The sequence below is a fragment of the Bison bison genome, unplaced genomic scaffold, assembly GCF_000754665.1.
Source record: "Bison bison bison isolate TAMUID 2011002044 unplaced genomic scaffold, Bison_UMD1.0 scf7180017864061, whole genome shotgun sequence".
NCBI lineage: Eukaryota > Metazoa > Chordata > Mammalia > Artiodactyla > Bovidae > Bison > Bison bison.
The window spans coordinates 6,331,476-6,353,012 of record NW_011494633.1 but is presented as its reverse complement, the minus strand read 5'-3'; the positions used below and the strand labels follow the sequence as shown (position 1 = coordinate 6,353,012).

The following is a 21,537-nucleotide window of genomic DNA, read 5'->3' as shown; positions in this document are numbered from 1 at the left end:
GCCCCCTGGACTCCTCCCATGATCCAGCTCCACTCCCGGATTCCCACGGCCATCCCCTGACCCCGTCTCCTGCCCTTCCTCTGCAGTGGCCTCCTCCTTCCCGCCGTCTCCTCCTCACCAGCCTTTTCCTCAGCTGAGGCCCATCCCTTCTCCCACCCTGCAGGCCTCTCCTGGGAACACTTCCCACACCTACGGGTCAGGGTGAGCGGTGTGTGGCCGCCCCCCAGTGTGGAACCCTAGCATCCCTGCAGCTCCCTCATCTGCCTGTCCCACCCTCAGCCTTGTGACTGTCACCCCGCCCCTCCTGTCACACCCTGGGGCCTCGGCTCAGCCTCACTGTTGGCCTCTCTGCGCAGGCCTGGCCATCAGCCTGGGGAGCAGCCTGTTGGGGATTTTCTCCCCGGGACTTGGAAATGACGAACCTGAAAGAACAACACTTGGACAGTCTCTCGCAAGGACTGACAAGTTTATTTCTGCAGTCGAGCCTTTTTTATAGAAGCAGGAACAAAGAGCTTAGAGTATATGGCCAGCAGAGCACGTACAGGGTTAAGACATAATCAGTAAAAGATATTTCAAGGACAGCGTGTTCTAAATGACCCATGTGTTTATCCCAATGACCCTTTTTCTCAAGCAACATCCTTAATGTTTAGTTATTAAATCTTGGTGCCAAGCATAGCTAAAGGCAGGAGATGTTTTTCAGCTTCAGTACGCAAAGCCTGGGTACTTCTGGCCCTCCGCCATTTTCCCAAGGACCTTCTCCTTCAAGGCTATTTTGCACTGTGCTTCCCAACACAGCCGGACCACCCCCAGCCACCTGCTCCGCCACCCCGCCCTTGTCCCCAGAAAGGCTCCACCTTTGAAACCCTAACTCACTTCCTGCTCTCAGGCCACCGCATCCCAGATGCCCACCCCCCCACCTCCCGCTTCCTCTGGGTCCTCTTTACTCCCCTCTCTCCTGAACAGCCCAGCCTCCCTAGGCATCGGCCTCCTCAACCTGCTCACCTTGCCACCAATTTTCTGGCCAGATTCAACCCATAAATAATAGACATGTCCATCTCCTGGATCTGGAGCCAGCTCTGGGGGACAGCTGAAGACAGTCATACGGCCACAGTCCCCACAGTCCCCAGGCTCCCAGCCACTTTCCGCCCTGGCCTCCTCTCACGGGTGCTGCCCTCCAGCTTGCTGCTCAACCTCAGGGGCAAAACAGGCTGCCCCCAGGTCCCTCATTCTCTCTCCTCTGTGACACTTCGGGTGAGCAGAGGCACCTCTTTCTCCCTCTAGGGTCACCATCTGTCCCCAGCCTCTTGCTTGGGCACTCTGCGCTGGAGTTGTGTTTGTGTTTCTTGGAAGGTGTAGGAACCCCTGGAGTGGTTTAGATGCTGGAAGACAGTCCAGTCCTGTCGTGTAGTGAATTTACCAAAAGAAAACCCAGAAAAAGAGTCAGGGTCCTTCCTACCCCAGGGCCAACCACAATATACCATGATTTAGGTAAAAGCTGTCAACATCTTCCATCATTTCTGCCCCGAGATGCTTAACCGTTTCCAGTGCCCCCAAGTGAACAAGGCTGGACTGTGGAATGAAATGAGCCGGGAGTCACCACTGATGAGCTGTGGACCCCTGGCTTCTCATCGCCTCAGTTTCCACATCTGTAATATGGGGACAGGCAATCCTACTCTGTGGGCCACTGTGGGTAGGAGAAGGAGATCACATGCGCAAGCGCATGCAGCCCACGGCCGTGCACCCAACAGTGGGACAGGCGGCCCCACATTCCAGCCCTTTAACCATAAGTTGGAAGGACGGACCCTGACCTTGAGAAATTTACCGTTTAGTGGGGAGAACAGATACCAAGCAAATAAACCCACAAATATATCATTACTGACCGGGGTGTGTGCTGTTACAAATTAAACAACGATTTGAATATTAGCCACACTGTGGGGTCTCTCCATTTACAATAAAGAGGTCTCGGAGGGGAGGGAAGGCCAGGCAGGAAAGAGAGAGCCCAGGGCCTCTGTCATGGCAGCTAGGTGACCTGCTGATGCACCGAGAACAGAACCTGGGGGATGAAATCTGTGGCTGACTCTGCAGCTTTGCAAAGAAACTGGTGGGGAAGGTGTGTCTGTCATTCTCATCAGGGTCTCTGTCCTCAGCTGCCACCCCTGCTGTTTTATTCACAGCTCCAGGCCCGCCAGCTGGGGTGGGCTTTCTTGATGGGGTGGAGAGCCCCGTTCCCCTGTGAGTCGGGTGCTGAGATCCCAACGTGGTCACCGCCTGCTATGCGCCTCCGCGGGCCTCTTACCCCCGGAACGGCCTGAGTGGCACCTGCAGCCCCGAGGACATAAGGAAAGCCAGCACACAGGCTCATCCCTCCAGACCCCCACGGCCTTCCTTACTCCACAAGCACTGCTCAGGGTGGAAGGAGACAAAGAGGCGGGTCAGTTGTTGTGACGGCTGATTTTCTGTGTCAACTTGACTGGGCCGCGGGGTGCCCAGACACCTGGCTAAACATTATCCTGGCGCATCTAGGAGAGCATTTAGCATCTGTACCTGTAGACTGAGTAAAGCGGATGCCCCTCCCGGAGTGGTGGCATCATTCAATCCGTTGAAGGCCTGAATAGAACAAAAATGTGCAGAGAGGATTTACTCTCTACCTGTTTGAGCTCAGAGACTGGCCTCCTCCAGGACTGGGACACTTACATCATGAGTTCCCCAGGTTCTCAGACCTTCAGGCTGGGACTGGAACCACCCCACTGGCTTTTCCTGCATCTCCAGCTTACAGATCACAATCACATGAATCAATTCCTTATTTTATAGACCTAGGTAGACAGAGGTAGGTGTGAGTATCTCCTGTTGGTTCTGTTTCTCTGGAAAACCTAATACAGTTGTGTTGGTTAGTCAGTCCTGTCCGACTCTTTGATGCCCCATGGACTGTAGCCCACCAGACTCCTCTGTCCAGGCAATTCTCCAGGCCAGAATACTGGAGTGGGCTGCCATTCCCTTCTCCAGGGGAACTTCCCAACCCAGGGATCGAACCCAGGTCTCTTGCATTGCGGGTGGATTCTTTACCAGCTGAACCACCAGGGGAAACTCAATACAGTTGTAGAACGTTTCACTTTGGCTCATTACAGCTCAGCCTCATCCAGAAGCCTGAGGCAGAGAGGCAAGAGAAGGAAGCCAGGAGGTGGGGATGTGAGTGAGAAAAATCAAGTAGCATGGGGCATTGGCCCCACACAGGAGGAAAGATGGCTGAAGGGAAACCCAGGTGGGAGTCTCCAGGTGGGGGGAGTTGAGATAAAGCTGAGCAGGGGCTGGAGAACACCAGGAACAACCTAGGAATCCCTGGGAGAAGACCAGAACAAAACGCTGGATGGGAGGCTGATGGAAAAGTCCACAAGTGTCCAGACTTTTTCCACAGGAAAAGGCACCAGCCCTGGGAGAGTAAGGGACAAGTGCCATGTGTGGTAGGGAGCGCTCTGTCACGGGCAGTGCTCAGGAGAACATGCTAGAGATCCACAGAGGTGTTCTTTGCTGCAGCGGAGTCCACGAGCTGCAGACCGCAAGCTTCAGACCAGTGGCTGAAGTGCCTGATTCACACCAAAGGCCTGGATTCTGTCTCCTCTGCCTTCCAGGGTGTTGGCTTCCTCCTGAGTCTGGCCCCCCGGTGCTCACAGGATTTATGCCGGCAGCCAAGAGAGAAGAAAGGCTGAGTGCCCTCACGTCACCTGGAGCTGCCCCAAGAGCATGGAGGCACGGAGGCCAGGGGGCTGAGACTGGCACAGGACCCTGTGAGGATCACCTGTGAGACGGGACCCTGGCCCAAGAGGTGAGGCTGGGTGGCTTCTCGGGTCCCTTTATCCGAGGGGTCCTGTGACCCTAAGTGTGGATTGCTCGCCTAGTGCCCAGTGGTCCAGGATACATGAGGCACCAGTCTGGCTGTAGCCCAGATGCCCACTTAGGCCAAGGCTTGTGTCTGGTAGCTGCTTCAAGGTGGACGCACTGGGAGGCAGCCTCACTGGCTCCTGGGGGCTCTGCTGGGTTGATTTCCACGTTCCCTCTGCTTCCCACGTTCGCAGCACACACTCGCCTTCTGTGGGAGCTGAAATAGCTCCTTGCCAAGGTCCGGTTATCACTTGGATTGTTGCTCTTTCAGTTTTCTTCTACTGCACTAGGGTCCTTTTAGGGAGCTGGGAGGTGCGCTGTTTTCCTGGCATGGATGGTTCTATAATCCTGAGTGTTCACCGATGAGAGCAGTTCCAAGGCTATGGAGAGCACTTTATTCACCTGCATTTATCATAGGTGATGACTGCAACTGTGAATCATCTCCAAGGAAGCAAGAGCTGGGGGAAGGCCACAGATGGGCCTCTTCACGGGCTTCTTGGTTTGTCCTCACATTTACTTTTGAAGTAATGGCTACCGTGGAGGTGGACCGTGTCTCTCCCTTGGCCTGTGGGCTCCTGGCTCTCTCCCCTGTATAGAGCAAGACCAGAGTACATTGCGATTCATCACAACCCTCACCCATCTCTGTTCTCTGTTCACCTAAGAAATTATGGACCCTCTCTCCTCAGAGGTGTTGTAAAGTGGGGTGTGTGTATGTGTTCCTCAGAGGTGTTGTAAAGCTGTGCGTACGTGTGTGTGCACACAGAGGTGTTGCAAAGCTGTGCGTATGTGTGTGTGTGCAGAGGTGTTGCAAAGCCGGGTGTGTATATGCGTGTGCACCCGTGTGTGAAGGAGCTCTGCTGGCAAGACCTGAGATCTGGGGTGCGTGTGCTGGGATCAGGCCACGTCGTGCTGGGGAGACAGGAGCAGCCCCTCCGCTACAGCAGGCCCCAGGGCGGCTGGAGCTGCCGCCGTGGGCTCACATGGTTCCTGCATCTGCAAACGGAGGCCACATACATGTAAATGTGACGAGAAACCATCTGAAAGCCACTATTTTGAATTGATTTATTTAAATTTTTACAGAAACCTGATTAGAGTTAAGTATGTAATTATAAGTCCAGTAACAATTCTACAAAAATGCACATACAATGCCAGAACTCCTTAAAAGTAACTAATATCGTATTCTTATTTTGCATAAAACATGCATTAATATCAACTGCCACATGTTGGCCAAAATCAGTCTCTACAAGAAGAGACGGTCCAATACAGTCAATAAGAAAACTAGTTGTGAACAACAGGTTTAAAAAAAAAAAAGAGGTTTTCTGGTTAACATGAGAGGAACAGTACCTTTCCTAAAACAAGCCCTTCAGCACTGGGGGTTTGCTTGTGCTGCACAGTGATGCCGAGACTTGGTCCTGACCTGTTGTAAGAAGAAACTTTCTGGTGGTTAAATCATATGCCTGAGATGATAGAGCCTTTCAGGCCATACTGGTATACAACTAGTATCACCTTGCAGAGAGGGGTTCAAAAACCCTCAGGCTTGGAACAGAGAGCTCCCAAGCTGGGGGTGGCGGCCCTCTTGGAGATGCCCGGAGCTCTGGCCCTGGCCACTTCAGCCTTCCACAAGGCCAGCTCAGAGCACACACGCCTCTCCTGTGGCCACAAGATCTTCCCGCTCCACACATCACTCTTCCTGGGGATCTGTAATTAGGAGGTCTGAGGCAGAAAAATGTGAACTGTACTTTTTCTTGAAGGCCTTTGCCTTCTGTAGGCCGAGTTCACCATACTCAGGGATCGGTGGGTACTTATGACTGCTGGACACACACAAAATATTAATATACACTTGTGGCCCCAAAGCCTCAAATGCTTATAGTCACACACCTCAAAGTGTGTCGTCTACCATCAGGAAAGACCATGCTCCTCCAGAGGGAGAGAGCAGCTGAGGGCTCTTGTTTATTGAAAGGTGTTTTCCACACAGACTGAGGGGCTTTAAAGACACTTCAAACCAACTGAAAGGACATCCCCTCAAATATGGGCTTTTATACAACACCCCATGAGGTTCTTCAAAAGAAGATCTCACAGTTATTAGGGACTCAGCTGCAGACTGACATTAGGGACTATTTTTTACTTAAAGCTCACTATCTGCGCGGCCTGGGGCCTTGTCTGGGATCTCCTCCAGTCTGCTTCTCCCAAAACAGGGCACTCACTGGCCCTGCTCCTTACAAGTAGGCTAAGCCAGTATGTTTTTTCTTCAGCACAGATTTAAGGGGGAAATAATTTACTGGGCTTCTAATAACATTTTCTTAACAGAACAATATCAAAATAGGTCTATTCTTAATATATGCTTATGAATATCCCTGATAATATAAAGAAACTCGGAGGACTTTGTAAACCACCAAGATTTCACAGGGTAGTGCCCGGTCTACTTTCTAGGCAGCAGAGAGGGACTAGTCTTGATATAATGGCAGATTTTCTCCAGGAAGCCCTGTGAGCACTACAGTACTGAAATTCTAATATTCTAGAGTCAGTAGATTTGTGAATGACATTTCCACTTTAAATTTATTAGTAAAATTTGTAACAAAGATAGGCTTCCTCAGTCCTGCCATCAGTCAACCTCCTTGCCTGTGACACACATCTAAACCAAAAAGCTGCAGTCCTGGCTAACTCCAGAGGGTCAGCCTAGATGAAGCAAGCTCTGAGGTCCCTTCTAGGCCATGACCAAACCTCAGAAAACAGGGACAAGGGAGAGAAGCAGACCAGGCTTGAGGAAGCTTTGACCCAAGGCACCACGATCAGAGGGGTGAGGGGACCTGTGGAGCTGACAGGAGGGCTTCTGCAACGCTCCTCAAAGCAGGTCCTGGAAGACAGAGGCTGCGGCAGAGTAGACACACTTGGGAGTTAAAAGAACAAATCATTAAGGGGGTAAAAAAAGATGAGTTTACTTTCTCAAAACCAAATCAAACTTCTTGAAAGTTCTGAACAAATAACCCTGGCTAGACTGGGGTGGGGTTGGGGGGCTCAAGTCTGTGGAATGAGTTGCATTTAGCTGAGTCAGAAAGAAGAATGCTGGTTGTGAAATCGGCATAAACATTGTGGCTACTGTCGTTAAGCAGAGTGAAGGAAGCTCAAGGTTGGAGGAGGAAGCGGCCTCTTTTATTCCTGGAACAGGAAGTGGGTCTTCCTCCGCCTGGATAGAAGGCGCTGCACTCCTTTCTAGCTGCAATAATACTGCATCCCATCCACTCTTCTTCTCTTTTTTGACTGAAATTCTTCAAAGAACTGCTGGATGTCCTCTCTCTTAACCACCTGTGGATGGAAAGCAAAGATTAGGAGTGCTGAGTGTGGGTTCCACTGCCACCCTCGGGTTCCTCATTGAAATGAGATGAAAGGGGGACTTCCATGTGGCCCGGTAGTTAGGGATCTGCCTTGCAGTGCAGGGGATGTGGGTTCAATCCCTGGCCGAGGAACTAAGACTCACATACTGTCCAGCACTAGGCCCGAGCGCCACAGCTAGAGAGCCCATGCACAGCAAGGAAAGATCCTGCATAATGCAACTGAGATGCAATGCAGCCAAATACATAATATGTTTTTAAAGGGAGAGATGAAAGCAGTAGCCATCTAACAGGACCATTTGAAGAGCAGATGAGATGTAATGCCTGTGCAAGCCCTGCCTGGTGCAGAGTAGGCTATGAACACTGTCAGCTGAAGACAGCAGTGACAGAACCGCACAAACACCGAGGGCCCTGAGGTCTCTGGAGGACACTGTGCTCCCTCAGGACACGGCTGTCCTGGAATATCCCTCAGTTCCACACAAGCACCCCAGCAAACAAAGGTGGCTTTTTTGACACTTGTGCTCTCTCCTTTATACTGAAGAGAAAAAAAAAGAAGAAACCTCAAAACTCTTCTCTCTTTCAGGAGTCCAAAATTAAAGACATTTGCTATATAAACAGAAAAATAATTGGCAAAAACTATGGAAGCATTACTCTCAGTCAATGGAATATCCATATTATACAATAACAATGAGAAATTTATCTTGAATTTTATTGGAAAAAGGATTAGAGCATCACACAGGACTGTTTATGATTATCAGCAAAATAGAATATTAAAAATAAGAAAATAAGGGGGAATATGGATTAAAAAAGTAAACCGGGATGACCCAGAAGGAGTTCCTGCTTATTCCAAGAGGGAGTTTGTGCCACAGTTGACAGGTTTGTTGATGTGGGTTTTACTTTTTATTGTTTACTTATTTATCAGGATCCTAGTTCCCCGATTGATCAGGGATTGACCAGGGGCAGACCCATGTCTCCTGCTTTCAGACAGGAGTCTTAACCACTGGACCACCAGGGAAGTCCTGATGAGATGTTTAATTACAAAGGCAGCACACTGTTACCAACATGATTTTTAATTTTGTAACACATTCTTATTATCATGAGGAAATAAAGGTGGGGTATGGAGAGAGAAAGAGAAAAAGAAAGTACTGGAATGCAGGGACCAAGAAGGAGAAAGAGAAGGAAAAGAGAAGACAAATACTTGTGTGTAAAGTGAAAACTTCCCCCTCCTCTCCCCAGAAGTGAAAGTACAAACATCCCCAAGTGGCAAAGCCAATGTGAATAACTCACTGGGGTAAGATACTGACTAATCCTTGAAAAAGTTCACATTTTGTCAGTATTCTGCCAGACTGGTAGCTGACACTGACAATAAGCTGGAAGTCAACCAGTGGGAATGAAAACCCCTCACAGACTCAAGATGGAGACGGCCAACACACACTGAGGCCACCGCAGCTCAGAGCGCTGAGCGGCTGGGCTTAGGAATGTCCACTGTCAAACGCTAACAGGTAGGATATCAGGGAGTTCCGACGTGAAGCCTCTGTCCCTCACTTGGATCACAGACATTACACACCGAAAGGCAATGCAAGGAAACCATTTCTCTGGCAAGGATATAGTAGGAGGAGACTTAAGAGCCCACAAACTATAGAGTGTGTCATTTTTAGTTTCCAGACCTCCTCAAATGGTCACAGCCAACATAAAGAGTAGAAATGTTAAAGAACGTATGTTTACTAAGTCACTAAGTTGTGTCCAACTCTTCTGCGACCCCATGGACTGTCGCCTGCCAGGCTCCTCTGTCCATGGGATTCTCCAGGCAAGAATACTGGAGTGGGTTGCCATTTCCTTCTCCAGGTGATCTTCCCCACCCAGGGATCGAACCTACATCTCCTATATTGGCAGGCCAGTTCTTTACTACTGAGCCACTGGAGAAGCCCTAAAAATACTTGGGTCCAATAGTAAAATCATTTTATTGGTTTGTCTCAGAAAATGTGTAGTTTCTAAGTCTTAAGTCAGACAGAAACATTAAATAAAGAGCAGGCCATTATTTGACAACATCCAGACCTTATTATGAAAAAGAAAAAGAAAAAAAAGGAAACAAACGAAAAATAGACCATATTATGGACAAACACAACCAAAGCAGACAAGCTTTATGACAACTTAAGGTGTTTGTTTGTAAAGATCTAGTTAGTAATGTTGAAAACAAACGATAAAAAATATTTTTTCTGTCTTTCAAACCATCACATAGGATTTAAAAATTACCTCAGACTCATTAAGAATGGCTCCAGTGATAATAAAGATCCATATGTTGAAGACAGGTGTGAATACTCTGGATAAAATTGTTTCAAATGTGAAAAGCAAAAGACACCACACCTACTTTTTTCTTGTGCGTGATTTTAAGTGTGTGTGAAACAAAATCAATAATGAGCACAGCAATCACACACTACACAGAAGCAGAGGCACAAGTGCACGCGCTGACACTGCTGACTGACAGCTGGGAGGCCTGAACGGCCACTGACAGTGCCAAGCTCAAACAGTTACACCCGTGGACGCCTGGAGCTCCAGTGCGAGAAGGCGGAGCCTGCGTTAAGCAGAAGACAGCTTCTGCCACAGAAATGAGAATAACTGACAGGTAAGAGCTGCTGGGACACAAAAGGACATCCACAGGGACAATGAGGAACATTCTCTGAAAACGAGCAAACCATCTCAGAAGGCTCTTTACCCTCAGACTCCACAATTCATTCTGCCGCAAGGCAGCAGTGCCAGCCATCCAGGCAGCTACAAGTCCTTCCCACGTTGATGAGAAAGCACTCGGCCTGCAAAGACTTCTCCCAAGAAAGCAAGTCTCAGGGCATGTCCTAAGTGTCTGTTAGATCCAGGTCTGACTGCGTTAGTCTGTCTGGCGGTAGCAGAGCAGAACATTTACTGTCTAGAAGGACAACTGTAGGCCATGAAGAGAAAAGTTAAGTTTTATTTTATATCTCCCTTTCAAAGATAGAAAAGTATTTTAGAAAAAAATCCCATCATAAACACATATGAGTAGTAAAGAGTTAGAAATTAGAAAGTATTTGAAAATTCATCTGGAGAACTATTTTAAAAGATTAGACATTGTAGGGACTCCCCTAGTGGTCCCTACAATGTTAACCCTACAGTGGTTAAGAATTCACCTTCCAATGCAGGGGATGTGGGTTTGATCCCTGGTTTAGGGTATAAAAGCCCCTGTTAAAAATAAAGCTACGGGCCTTGCTCACCAACGCTTGGTCTCCCCATGTCATTCTTTCTTTTAACTTCCAGCTGAGTCTCCATCTGGAGCGCGGAACCCACCACGCTTACTAATCATGCCTGGGCTTCTAAGACCCACTCGAGAAGGTGTCTAGGGTGAGACACCTTCCGCTATTCGAGAGGGCGCCTGCGGCCTACGTAAGTGGTGCAAACTTCTTGTCTTGAAGTTTTATTGGTCTCCCGCGTAAACCAAGCTACTCAGCTTCTTCTCTCCACTGAATTTTCCTACTGAGCTATCCTCATTCTATTGTTCTCTATATCTCTAATTAGCATATAAATAGTCGCCGACATGGCATGGCATGGCAACCCTCTCCAGCATTCTTGCCTGGAGAATCCCCAGGGACGCAGGAGCCTGGCCAGTTACAGTCCTTGGGGTCTCAAAGAGTTGGACACGACTGAGCGACACAGCACAGCACAGCACACAGGTATATACACAAAGAAAACAAAAACACTAATTCAAAAAGATACATGCATCTCAATGTTCAGAGCAGCATTATTTATAATAACCAAGATATGGAAGCACCCTAAGTGTCCATCAAGAGATGAATGGTTAAAAAAGATGCTGTATGTATATACACACAAACACACACACCAAGGGAATATAGCTAATATTTTATGATGATTTTAAAAGGAGTATAACCTATAAAAATATTGAATTATTATGCTGTACACTTGAAAGTAACAATAAATCTGTAAATCAACTGCACTTCAAAAAAAAAGAAACTTTATTCAAAACATACAGGGCTATGATTAAAATTCGTTAACTCTACTTACTGTGCCTTCATCAGCAAATCTCTTGAGATAGTCTTTAAGTTCAGTCTTCAAGTCATTGTATTCTAAATCAAAACAACAAAGCAAAGGACAAGGACACAAACTTCAGACAATCCATTTGCATTTAGGAACAAAAGATTTCCTGACCATTAACATTTGAGTATTTTAATAGTTTAATCTATTTTTCTTCAAGTGAAATCTGCATACAGATTTGTTCTCAATTTCTCCCCAATTCCCTCACTTTGACATCTGGGAACCCTCTTTCATTAAATAAACCCTCGAGGAACAGATACTCCCACTCCCAAAAAGACTGTTGTTTAAGTCGCTATGTCTTATCCAACCCTTTGCAACCCCAAGAACTACAGCATGGCAGGCTTCCCTGTCCTTCACTATCTCCCGGAGCTTGCTCAAACTCATGTCCATTGAGTCAGTGATGCCATCCAACCATCTCTCCTCTTGCCCTCAGTCTTTCCCAGCATCAGGGTCTTTTCCAATGAGTTGGCTCTTTGCACCAGCTGGCCAAAGTACTGGAGCTTCAGCTTCAGCATCAGTCCTCCCAGTGAATATTCAGGGTTGATTTCCTTTAGGATTGACTGGTTTGATCTCCTCACAGTCCAAGGGATTCTCAAGTCTTCTCCAGCACCATGATTCGAAAGCATCAATTCTTTTGGCACTCAGCCTGCTTTATGGTCTAACTCTCACATTCATACGTGACTACTGGAAAAACCATAGCTTTGACTCTATAGGCCTTTGTCAGCAAAGTCAAGTCTCCACTTTGAAATATGCTATCTAGATCTGTAATAGCTTTTCTGCCAAGGAGCAAGCGTCTTTTAATTCTGTGGCTGCAGACCCTGTCTGTAGTGATTTTGGAGCCCAAGAAAATAAAATCTGTCGCTACAGCTGAGAATTTTTTAAAAGGTTTCCCATCTGTCTATAATTCTATTGCTCAAGTATCTTGGACTTGTCAAACATTAAGTTTTAAAACTCATCTCACTTAATAAATTATATTATATACATGGGAACTTGAGGGTTATATCCCTCAAGTTATAGACTCTATCCCCAAAAAGCTTTTAGTCTAATAAAGGCAAAAGGAAATTAATCAAATAGTTACATGTACAAGACAGAAATAACCACTGTCAAAAAAGGGGTACAAAAGTAGAAACTGTCTAGGACAGAAATCATGAAAATAAGTTGGGCATGCTGGGGGAAAAAATGTAAAAGCCTGCAATTAAGGGTTTGGGAATATTTTCCCCTCTAGTGGGTTTCCTGTGAACCACTGAAGCATCTCAACAACTGTCAAAAAGATGGCATGTAATGTTCAATGAAAACTGCTTCAATGGATGGAAAAAGAAATTGATTTCCTCTTATTCTGTACTTATACATCTACCCTTAATCAAAATAGCATGCTATGGTTTCTCAAGCATGCAATTATTCTAGCATTTAACCCTGACTCAATGGAAATAGTAGCTAAATACTCAGCAATGTTACAATCAAGCAAGTATAAGTGAGGCTTACTATATAATTCCAAATTTAAACCATTTTTAGTTGTCCTCCTTCTATATAATTTTTTTAATGGTAAAGGAAACTTCATGAACTTTATGAATTTTCACAAACAATATTTACCACAAATAAGTTCCACTTGCTGGACTCTGTTCATGCTATTAAGGGTGTCCATTAGAGGGTCTCTCCTGTCAGTTGCCTGGTCAACCTTGCCTTTGTTTTCATAAGCCAGAACTGTGTCATATTCATCTGTCAGGAACAGGACATCTAGATCGCCATACATTTTCTTTAAAAAATAAAACCAGTTTTCCCCATTAGAACTGTATGTCATTCTCAGAAAGTCGACCTCATGAGAATCACCAAAAATTTGTTTAAGTTTTCTAATATCCAGAAAACCCCCAGCCTTTCAGCAGAGTTGCTTGAAGGATTTATTCTTTCTGCCCAAATTTCTCTTAGAAATCTCCCAACTTCCAGTGGATGCTGTAAGATCTAAGAGATTTTTATTTAAAAACCAACTTACTGTAACTTTCAAGAAATTTGTGTTTCCAAGTAATTCTATGATATAGAAAAGCTATTTTCCACTGAAATGAAGATAAATAAGAAGTACTGCATCGTTCTTAATTGCTTCCATAAACATTCAGACTGCAAACACTAATTCATAAATTTGCTTAACATTAAAAAAAAAAAACTTACGTTCCCTATACTCTAATATCAATTTCATAAATAAACTTTCCAGGTGTTCTTATTTTAGGCATCTGTCCACAAAACACTTGATGCTGAACATGATCTGCTACTTACCATACAGTCTTTGCAGGTACACAACTTGCTCCTCCAGTTCAGGGGCCAATAGGTGGCAGTGTCTTTCTTTATAAACTGCTTAGCTTTAAGCTCCTCAAGTTTGCAGCCAGACTGTGATTCTGTGTTGAGATGTTGATTCTGAAATGCTTTCTGAAATTAAGTTTTGAAGTGTGTATTTTAAACCATCATCGTTTTCAAAGTTTAGATTTTGTAAAAGAATTTCTTTTAGGCAAAAGGTACAACTGAAATCCAAAGCTACATAGCTTACAGAATTAATTTTGCTCAAGTTTTATTTCTTTTACAGCTCAGATTTCATTTTGTTACCTGGAGATCAGATTCAGAACTAGAGCTGGTACATGGTTCGTTTGTCTGCTCTGCTTTAACTTCCTTCACAATAGCCTTTCCATGTTCTGGAACATCCTCTTCGAGGGCATTATCTTGATGAGCTCCATTTTCAGTTTTGATAACTTCTTGATCACCTACTCCATCAACATTCAGCACCAACCCATCATCTTCAGTAGTTACTTTTGTTACTGTAGGTTCAATGAAAACACACACACACACACACACATCCACACCAGTGAGACAATGAAATCACTTAGTTTGATTAAAAAATACTTCAGAATCTGGAAAAGGAGAGAGTTAACCTTAATCTCTGGAATAATGAGAAAGGAAATAACACTTTTTTAGGTTATGCCTGCCTATTCTAAAGTGTCAAATAACAGAAAATTTAAAAATATCAATCACTAGTGGGAAGGGTGGGTTCAAGAGGGAAGGGATATATGTGGCTCAGTGGTAAAGAATCTGTCTGCCAATGCACGAGATGCAGGAGATGCAGGTTCAATCCCTGGGTCAGGAAGATCCCCTGGAGGAGGAACTGGCAACCCACTCCAATATTCTTGCCTGGAAAATCCCATGAACAAAGCCTGGCAGGCTACAGTCTGTGGGGTCACAAAGAGTCGGACATGACTGAGCAACTGAGTATGCATGCATGTGCAACATACACTGCAGAGGCACTCAGCTGACACTCTTCACTGTATAGCAGAAATTAACACAACACTGTCAAGTAATTACACTCTAGTAAAAAACAAAATGTGAACCAAGAACAGAAAAAAAACCATCTGGAAAAAAGAGCTAAAAAAAATATATCAATCACTATTTAAACATTTTATATGTAAATGAGAAAGGAAAATACTATAGATGTTAAAGACCCAAGGACACCAAAGAAGCAAGAGGCAATAGGAAGAGATTTAGCTGCAAACACAGGAGAAGGGTAGTTTTGCAAAGACAACAGCTTTTCTTTATGCGAGGAGGAAATTAGAAAGGACGCTTGCAGGGACAGAAATAACAGAGAACAGAGAAATGACAAGGGAACTCACACTGCAGGATGGCTTTTCAGTTTATTAGGAAATGAGGCCATCTGCTGACAGGGAAGGAAATGAAGAAGGGGCAGAGGGGAAGGGTTAAGAAAATCCAGTGAATGAGAAAAAGATTCAGGTCCAGCAGAAAGTGAGACGTAATTGAAAAGGATATGAACAGGCTGATTTGTGCTGATGTATGGTATAAACCAACACAGTAATTATAAAGCAATTATCCTTCAATTAAAAATAAATAAATTTTTAAAAAACACACACACAGAAAAAAGCATATGAACAGAAAGAGGACACACCAAGTACAAGAACTTGGAGACAAAACAAAAACGCAGGATGCTGCTTGAGGTTTGTATGGTGAAGTGCTCCCTAAAGGTGAGAAGGGCAAAAAATTATGAGGCTGGAACAACAGATACTATGAAGTACTACCATTTAAAAAATAAACACATATAATATTAAGAGTAAAATAAAGTATTTCATACTCAAGAACATTCATTACTAATTAGTGGTTTGGGTCAATTTCTCAGAGTACAGTAAAAGCATTAGATGGCAAACCGTCACCACCTCCCCCTCGACCAGTAGCATGTCTTATATCTAAGAACAACTTGTTTGGGTTCTGTTATCTTTCAAAATCCCCTTAAAAACTGCTTTCTCCATTTTCTCCAATTCTGGTCTCATCCATATTCTGCATCATGCCATTTAAGTACAAATTGGTTCTTGGCAGTCACCCAATCTATCTATAAGCACCTTGTGGAGAAGGAACAGATCTTATACTTTATACTTTTTTCTATACCTCAGAGTCCCTTAAAAATGGAACTCTGTTCAATGTTATGTGGCAGCCTGGATGGAAGGAGAGTTTGGGGAAGAATGGATACATGTATACGTATGGCTGAGTCCCTTTGCTGTTCACCTGAAACTATCACAGCATTGTTTGTTAGCCATTCCCCGGTACAAAATAAAAAGTTTAAAAATAAACCCCATAAAATAAAGTAAAAGTACACAGTGAAAAACATAGTAGCTACAACTTACTGAACAAATTGTACTGATTTGTACTGTACTGAACATACGGCCCAAGTTGGAGGCATGGCAACTCCACAGAGACTCTTACCTGCCAGCTGTGCAGCGTAAGCCCACAAGAAAGAACAGCGCTTCATGCAAGCCTGGCACACCATCTCTTGGAAATCCCCACTCTCAGGAGGAATGGCGCCAAGATGCTGTGAACACAGAAAACCTAGTTATTTTCCTTGTGATCACCAAGTTGTCCAAAAAGTTCATTATTTTATAAAATATTGCCAACAGTACATTGATCATATCGCTATAGTATTTTTTAGAAGGGTAGTGATAATGTGAAATATAATTTAATTCCAAAAGACAAGATTTTGGGGGGACTTCCCTGGTGACCCAGTGGCTAAGACTCTGTTTCCAATGCCAAGGGCTTCGGTTCAGTCCCTGGTTAGGAAAGTAGATTCCATATGCCACAACTAAGATCAGACTCAGCCAAATAAATAAATATTAAAAAAAAAAGACAAGATATTTTCTTTTTGTAAAGACAATGGGATTAAAAGGTCAAAGCTCTTCTCACCCTTCCATGGAACCAATCTTCACAGACTATACACTGGATCATCTCATCTGGAATCTAACATAGAAAAGCAATTTGTTTATTAATGATTACAGTGAATTCATGGGGTTCTCAAGACAAGAACACTGCCATTCCCTTCTCCAGGGAAGCCCAGAGTGCTGCAGTCCATGGGGTTGCAAAGAGTCAAGCATGACTGAGCGACTGAACTGACTGACAATGAACTCTGGAATATCAAAGTAAATCTGGCACACACTAGAATCAGATATTAAATAATTCTCTACCAATTCTGTAAGGCCACTATCCACATGCAAAAAGTCAAGGAGACATGGAGAAACAGCAATTCAAGGGGTCAAAGAAGTTCTTTCTCCATGAACTGGGGTTACAAAAGGATTACATTGAGATAAGCACTTTGTGAGTAATTATCAAAACTTTCGTATCAGTTACTTACGATCTGATTCCCACAAAACTTTATGAATAAGTAATATATTTTCATTTTACACATAAACCCAGGCCCAGGGAGGTAATGTGAATTGTAGCAAGGTGCACAGTGAATTACAGAATTTTGCCTTTGTCAAAAAGAAAAGGAAACTAGAAATTAAAGTACACATTCACTCACTTATATGTGCACAGAAAAAGGTCTGAAAATATATACACCAAAAGTGTTAACAGTCGTTATGTCTAGGAGGTAAGAAGGTACAGGAATGAGGAAGAATAAAAATTCTTTTAAAATTTTGCATACACCTCTAATTGAAGTTTTTAAGAGAATCCAGTTTGTGCACCCTATTTTCTCTCCTTGCAGGAATGCGAGAAGTTGAAGGTCATTTTTCTGGAAAGTATTCAGAGAAAAGGAGCAAACAGGCAGGCAAAGAGAGGGAAGAAGGGAAAAAGTTCTGGCCTTGATAAAGTCCTGTCCAATATTTCTCATGAGGTAAGAAATAGAAAAATAGTTGGGCTCTGTACTACTTGTAGCTTTAGGTCAGAGTCAAAAGAAGGGATAAATCTAGAATACTTTCACAATCCCCAAATCCCTGCTGAACAGCTAAAGGGCCAAATATGACAAGAGGCTGGGGAGTGAAGGCTGGAGATGACACAGTCCTGGTGCTGACCTCCAAATCTCTTACCTCATCTTCAGGATCAGGGTAAGGTCTCTTGCAAATGCAGTACAATCCAAAAAAGTTGTCATTGTACTTATTGCCAGAATTTATCTTTGCTTTGTCCTGAAAGATATTAATTTCAATATAAAACATGGCCTAACTTTATAATTTCATGCATCATGGAATTTATGCATTCAATAAATTTGTGCACTAAATATCTGTACCACCCCCTCCCCTGGAAGCTAGTCTTCAAAGTACAAGGGGAAAAAATTCATCCTATAAAGTTAACACTTTCTCCAGGATACAAGGAAAAAATAAAATTTATTTTCTATACCTTCTTTGTACCAATTGGGGGAGAATGAATCACAAATATTAACTATCAATCTATGGAAGCTGACACTGGTCTAGAATTTCAAGATATTTCTTAATGCCCAGCTATGATAGTTAAAGCCCCCAAATTACTAGGAGGTGAAAAGTAGGCAAAGAAGTTGCCTAAAAATAAGGAGGGAAAGAGCACGATAACTTTAGTAATTAGGATTGAATACAGTAAAGTCCCTTATTTTCTGTTTCATTTTTGGCATTTCACTGAAAGTTATTGTAGAAGATAGTCTTTATTATCCAAAAAGCAGTGAAAAACTTTTGCAAAAGCCCATGCTCATTACTGCCCAGTTTTATTTATTCAGTTTTAAAAGTCATACCCTTTTCTTTAAAAAGCCTTAGAGCATGAGCACAATCAACACAACTGAACCTGAATCACTTTAGAACACTACCCCCAAAGCCTTTCATATTAATTACAATCTATAGGTAGGCTCTGAACAGGTTACTTAGCTTTCCAACAAATAAATAAATGGGGTACAGTCTAACACTGATTTGCTCATTTGCAAAGAAGAAGCACAGAACTTCCTTTTTGAAAATTCTTGGTTTTTATCCCCTAGGACAAATACCAATCTTAGCTACTTTTCATGCATTTATCGTTTGCTGTGCTTACTTACAGGAAATAATTTGCATTCCAAATTTTTAAACTTGCTGTTTCCGCAATCACAACGAAAATTTCTGAAAGAAAGGAGGAAAAGCCAATTTTAATTTTTCTTCTAAATTTAAAGACTACTCTTTACATTCATATCATAGCCTCTTCCCTTTCACCTGGCTTCTAGGACCTAAAAATTGGACTTGGTTGTTGTTCATGTATCCAACCCGCAACTTTCCCAAGCATATTACAATAAAATATTTAATAATTCTATAAATTAACATGTGTGTGCTGTGTGCCCAGTCGTGTCTGACTCTTTGCGATCCCATGGACCGTTGCCCACCAGGCTCCCCTGTCCATGGAATTGTCCAGGTAAGAATACTGGAGTGGACTGCCATTTCCTTCTCCAAGAAATTAACATGCATAAAGACAAATATCTGTATCTCTCACACACACACATAAAACAGTGACAGAATAGCAGGAGTGGTCTGAGTTTGCCCCATAATTATATTTTAAAAGGTCCCCTGGAAAAACTGTTCTTTCCGATTATATTATATAAAACAGTTGCATTAAATTTTACCAGGGCACAACTACTTTGAATGCAAAAACATGATTAAGAAAAAAAGTGCAACTGGAAAAGAATCTAAATATTTGAAAACCATCTAGCATCTATCTCTGACCATTTTACCTTTTTGTGTACAGCTCAAATAGTTTATGACTTCCATGACATTCATAACTGCAAGCCAGGCAAATTCCTGCTGGTTCTTCGCCCTCTGGAGTGCAGGTACTGCAGGCATACAGTGCTTGTCTCTTTACTGAACCCTAAAAGACAGCCCCAAAATGGAAAAAGACAGAAAACTGATGAGACATTGGCAGAGCGACCTAATGCCCATACTACGATCTGAGACATAACTGAAATCAGATTATCTGTGGTCAAGATCTTCCTGTAAAAGCCACTGAGACTAATAAAAAAGCATATACAACAGAATCCCAAAACATGGTTGCAGGTTTCATACACGTTTCATATAACTTTTTCTCAAAGTGATAGAACTTAACATTTTCAGTCAGCTGTGAATAAGCCAGTCTACTTAACTATTTTAACACATGAAAATACAGGAGAATGTGTGTAAGCTTATGTAAGGAATAATCATACTTTAATTTTGGAATATGCTTGTGATTCCACCAAAGAGAACACCAATGTATTAAATGAATCCCTTTGATTTTAAGATGTATGCTGACATATTTAGAGTTGAAGTGTCATGGTCTGAAATTTATTTTCAACTGGTTCGGGAAAAAAAACCAAAGTATATTACAGTGAAGAAGTAAAAGATAAAACAAATGTGGTAAAATGTTAAAAAGTGAATATATGTGAAGATACACAGATGTTCATAATATTATTCTTTCATTTTAACTGTAGACTTTAAATGTTTCAAAATAAAAAGTTTAAAGAAAAGCAAATCTTGATAATGGCTGCCATCTTCCGGGAAGAAGGGAGTCCCAGGAAAGCTTCTGTGATGCTGGTAATGTTCTATCTCTTGATCTGGGTGGTACACACCTGCTGGTGTTTTCGGTTTTGCTTTCCCAAGACTTATACGTGGTTTCTGCACTTTTCCACATATTTTACAACAATACAAAAAAAAATTTTAAGGAAGTCTGTTTTAAAAATCTAAGTACGTTTCAAAAATAACGTACAGACTTTTTTAAAAAAGGCAAAAAGAGAAAAAGTTGTTTCAGTGGCGACCAAAGGTTTTAAAATATCAGCCAACATTAAATACCTCTGATACCAGGTGTATTAAAAAAAAAAATCTAACCACTGTGCAGTGTAAACTCAACTGGTCATTGATGACAACTGGTATTGTGATCTCAGGCCACACCACATAAAGACCCCACGTCTCTCTCCCCATCCTGCAATGTTCCACTCCACCGGCCTGGAAGGCAACCTCTTCTTCCTATCAAGCATTATCTCTCATTAGTTTTCTTCTACCACCTTTCTCCATTTTTGAACCTAGAAACAGAATGAGTCACCAAACACTACGTCACACCCCCTTCAGTCCTTGTTCCCACCATTTTCCGAATGCCATCTCTCCTCCTCTCCTCCCCTTTCCTTAGACAGTGCCAACAACTGTTCGGGTTCCGGTCTATCCCCCTGGGGGGCCGACTGCAGACAGACGTGGTACTTGCTTCCTCTCGCCAAAAAACCAGCTAGCACTTGTCAAACTAAATTGCAGAGGAACCAGCTGTCCAGGAGTCCAGCCTACGCGGAGAGATTTTCAAATCCAGAGCCCTCTCCTTTAACTCTGCTTTGACTCTCCCGTTTAGTACCCAGCAAATACTCTGAGGATGGGAAAAGTAGGGACAAAAATACTCAGGATGTGAAAGGTCACGGGGTTGGTTTGGTGAAAAGCGGCAGGGGCACCAAGAGACGAGGAAGGAAGGAAAGAGCAGCCGCTCCGGGGCCAAAACCGGAGAAACGTCGGGGGCCGGAGAGAGGAAAATCGAGAAAGGAGGGGCGTCCTGCTGGCCACAGGTTAGGATGGGGGCTCAGGAGACTAAGGGTAAAAGGGCACCTGGGCCTGGGATGGGGACTCCTACGACCAACAGCTGAGCCGGACCACCACGGGGTGCCGGCCGCGGCCGGCGGGAAAAGAGAGGGTAAGGCGGGTGGGCAAAGGGAGGTTGAGGGGAGCCTGGGGGAGGCGAGGCCCGGGCCGCGCGCCCACCTGCGAGTAGGAGCACTTCTCCGAGTCACTGCCCCCCAGGACGGCGCAAGCCTCATTCTCCAGCTCCTCGTCCTCCTCAAGTACATCGACCAACGATACCACGGGCTCCAACTCCGACTGTCGCCCAGCTGGCTCCTCTGCTCCGGCCATCCTCAACTGTCACCCGGACCGCCGATCAGCCCCGGCGGAGGCGGGAAAAGCGTCCGCGAGGGGCGGGGCCGGAGGAGGCGGGGCCACGGTGCCAGACACCAATCCCAAAG

At 44.1% G+C, this 21,537-nt stretch overlaps 1 protein-coding gene across 1 annotated transcript; it reads right to left on the bottom strand.

Annotated features, from left to right (window-relative positions):
- Positions 1 to 4,914: 4,914 nt before the first annotated feature.
- On the bottom strand, positions 4,915 to 21,506 carry UBR7 (ubiquitin protein ligase E3 component n-recognin 7 (putative)). Its single transcript, XM_010836210.1, has 11 exons — positions 21,278 to 21,506; positions 19,246 to 19,379; positions 18,583 to 18,643; positions 17,618 to 17,713; positions 16,500 to 16,553; positions 16,026 to 16,131; positions 13,872 to 14,080; positions 13,548 to 13,697; positions 12,873 to 13,035; positions 11,253 to 11,314; positions 4,915 to 7,179 (listed from the first exon to the last, which is right to left on the bottom strand). Exons 1-11 carry the CDS (start codon positions 21,425 to 21,427, stop codon positions 7,087 to 7,089), a joined length of 1,278 nt encoding a protein of 425 aa, XP_010834512.1. The 5' UTR covers positions 21,428 to 21,506; the 3' UTR covers positions 4,915 to 7,086.
- Between the last annotated feature and the right edge of the window lie 31 nt (positions 21,507 to 21,537).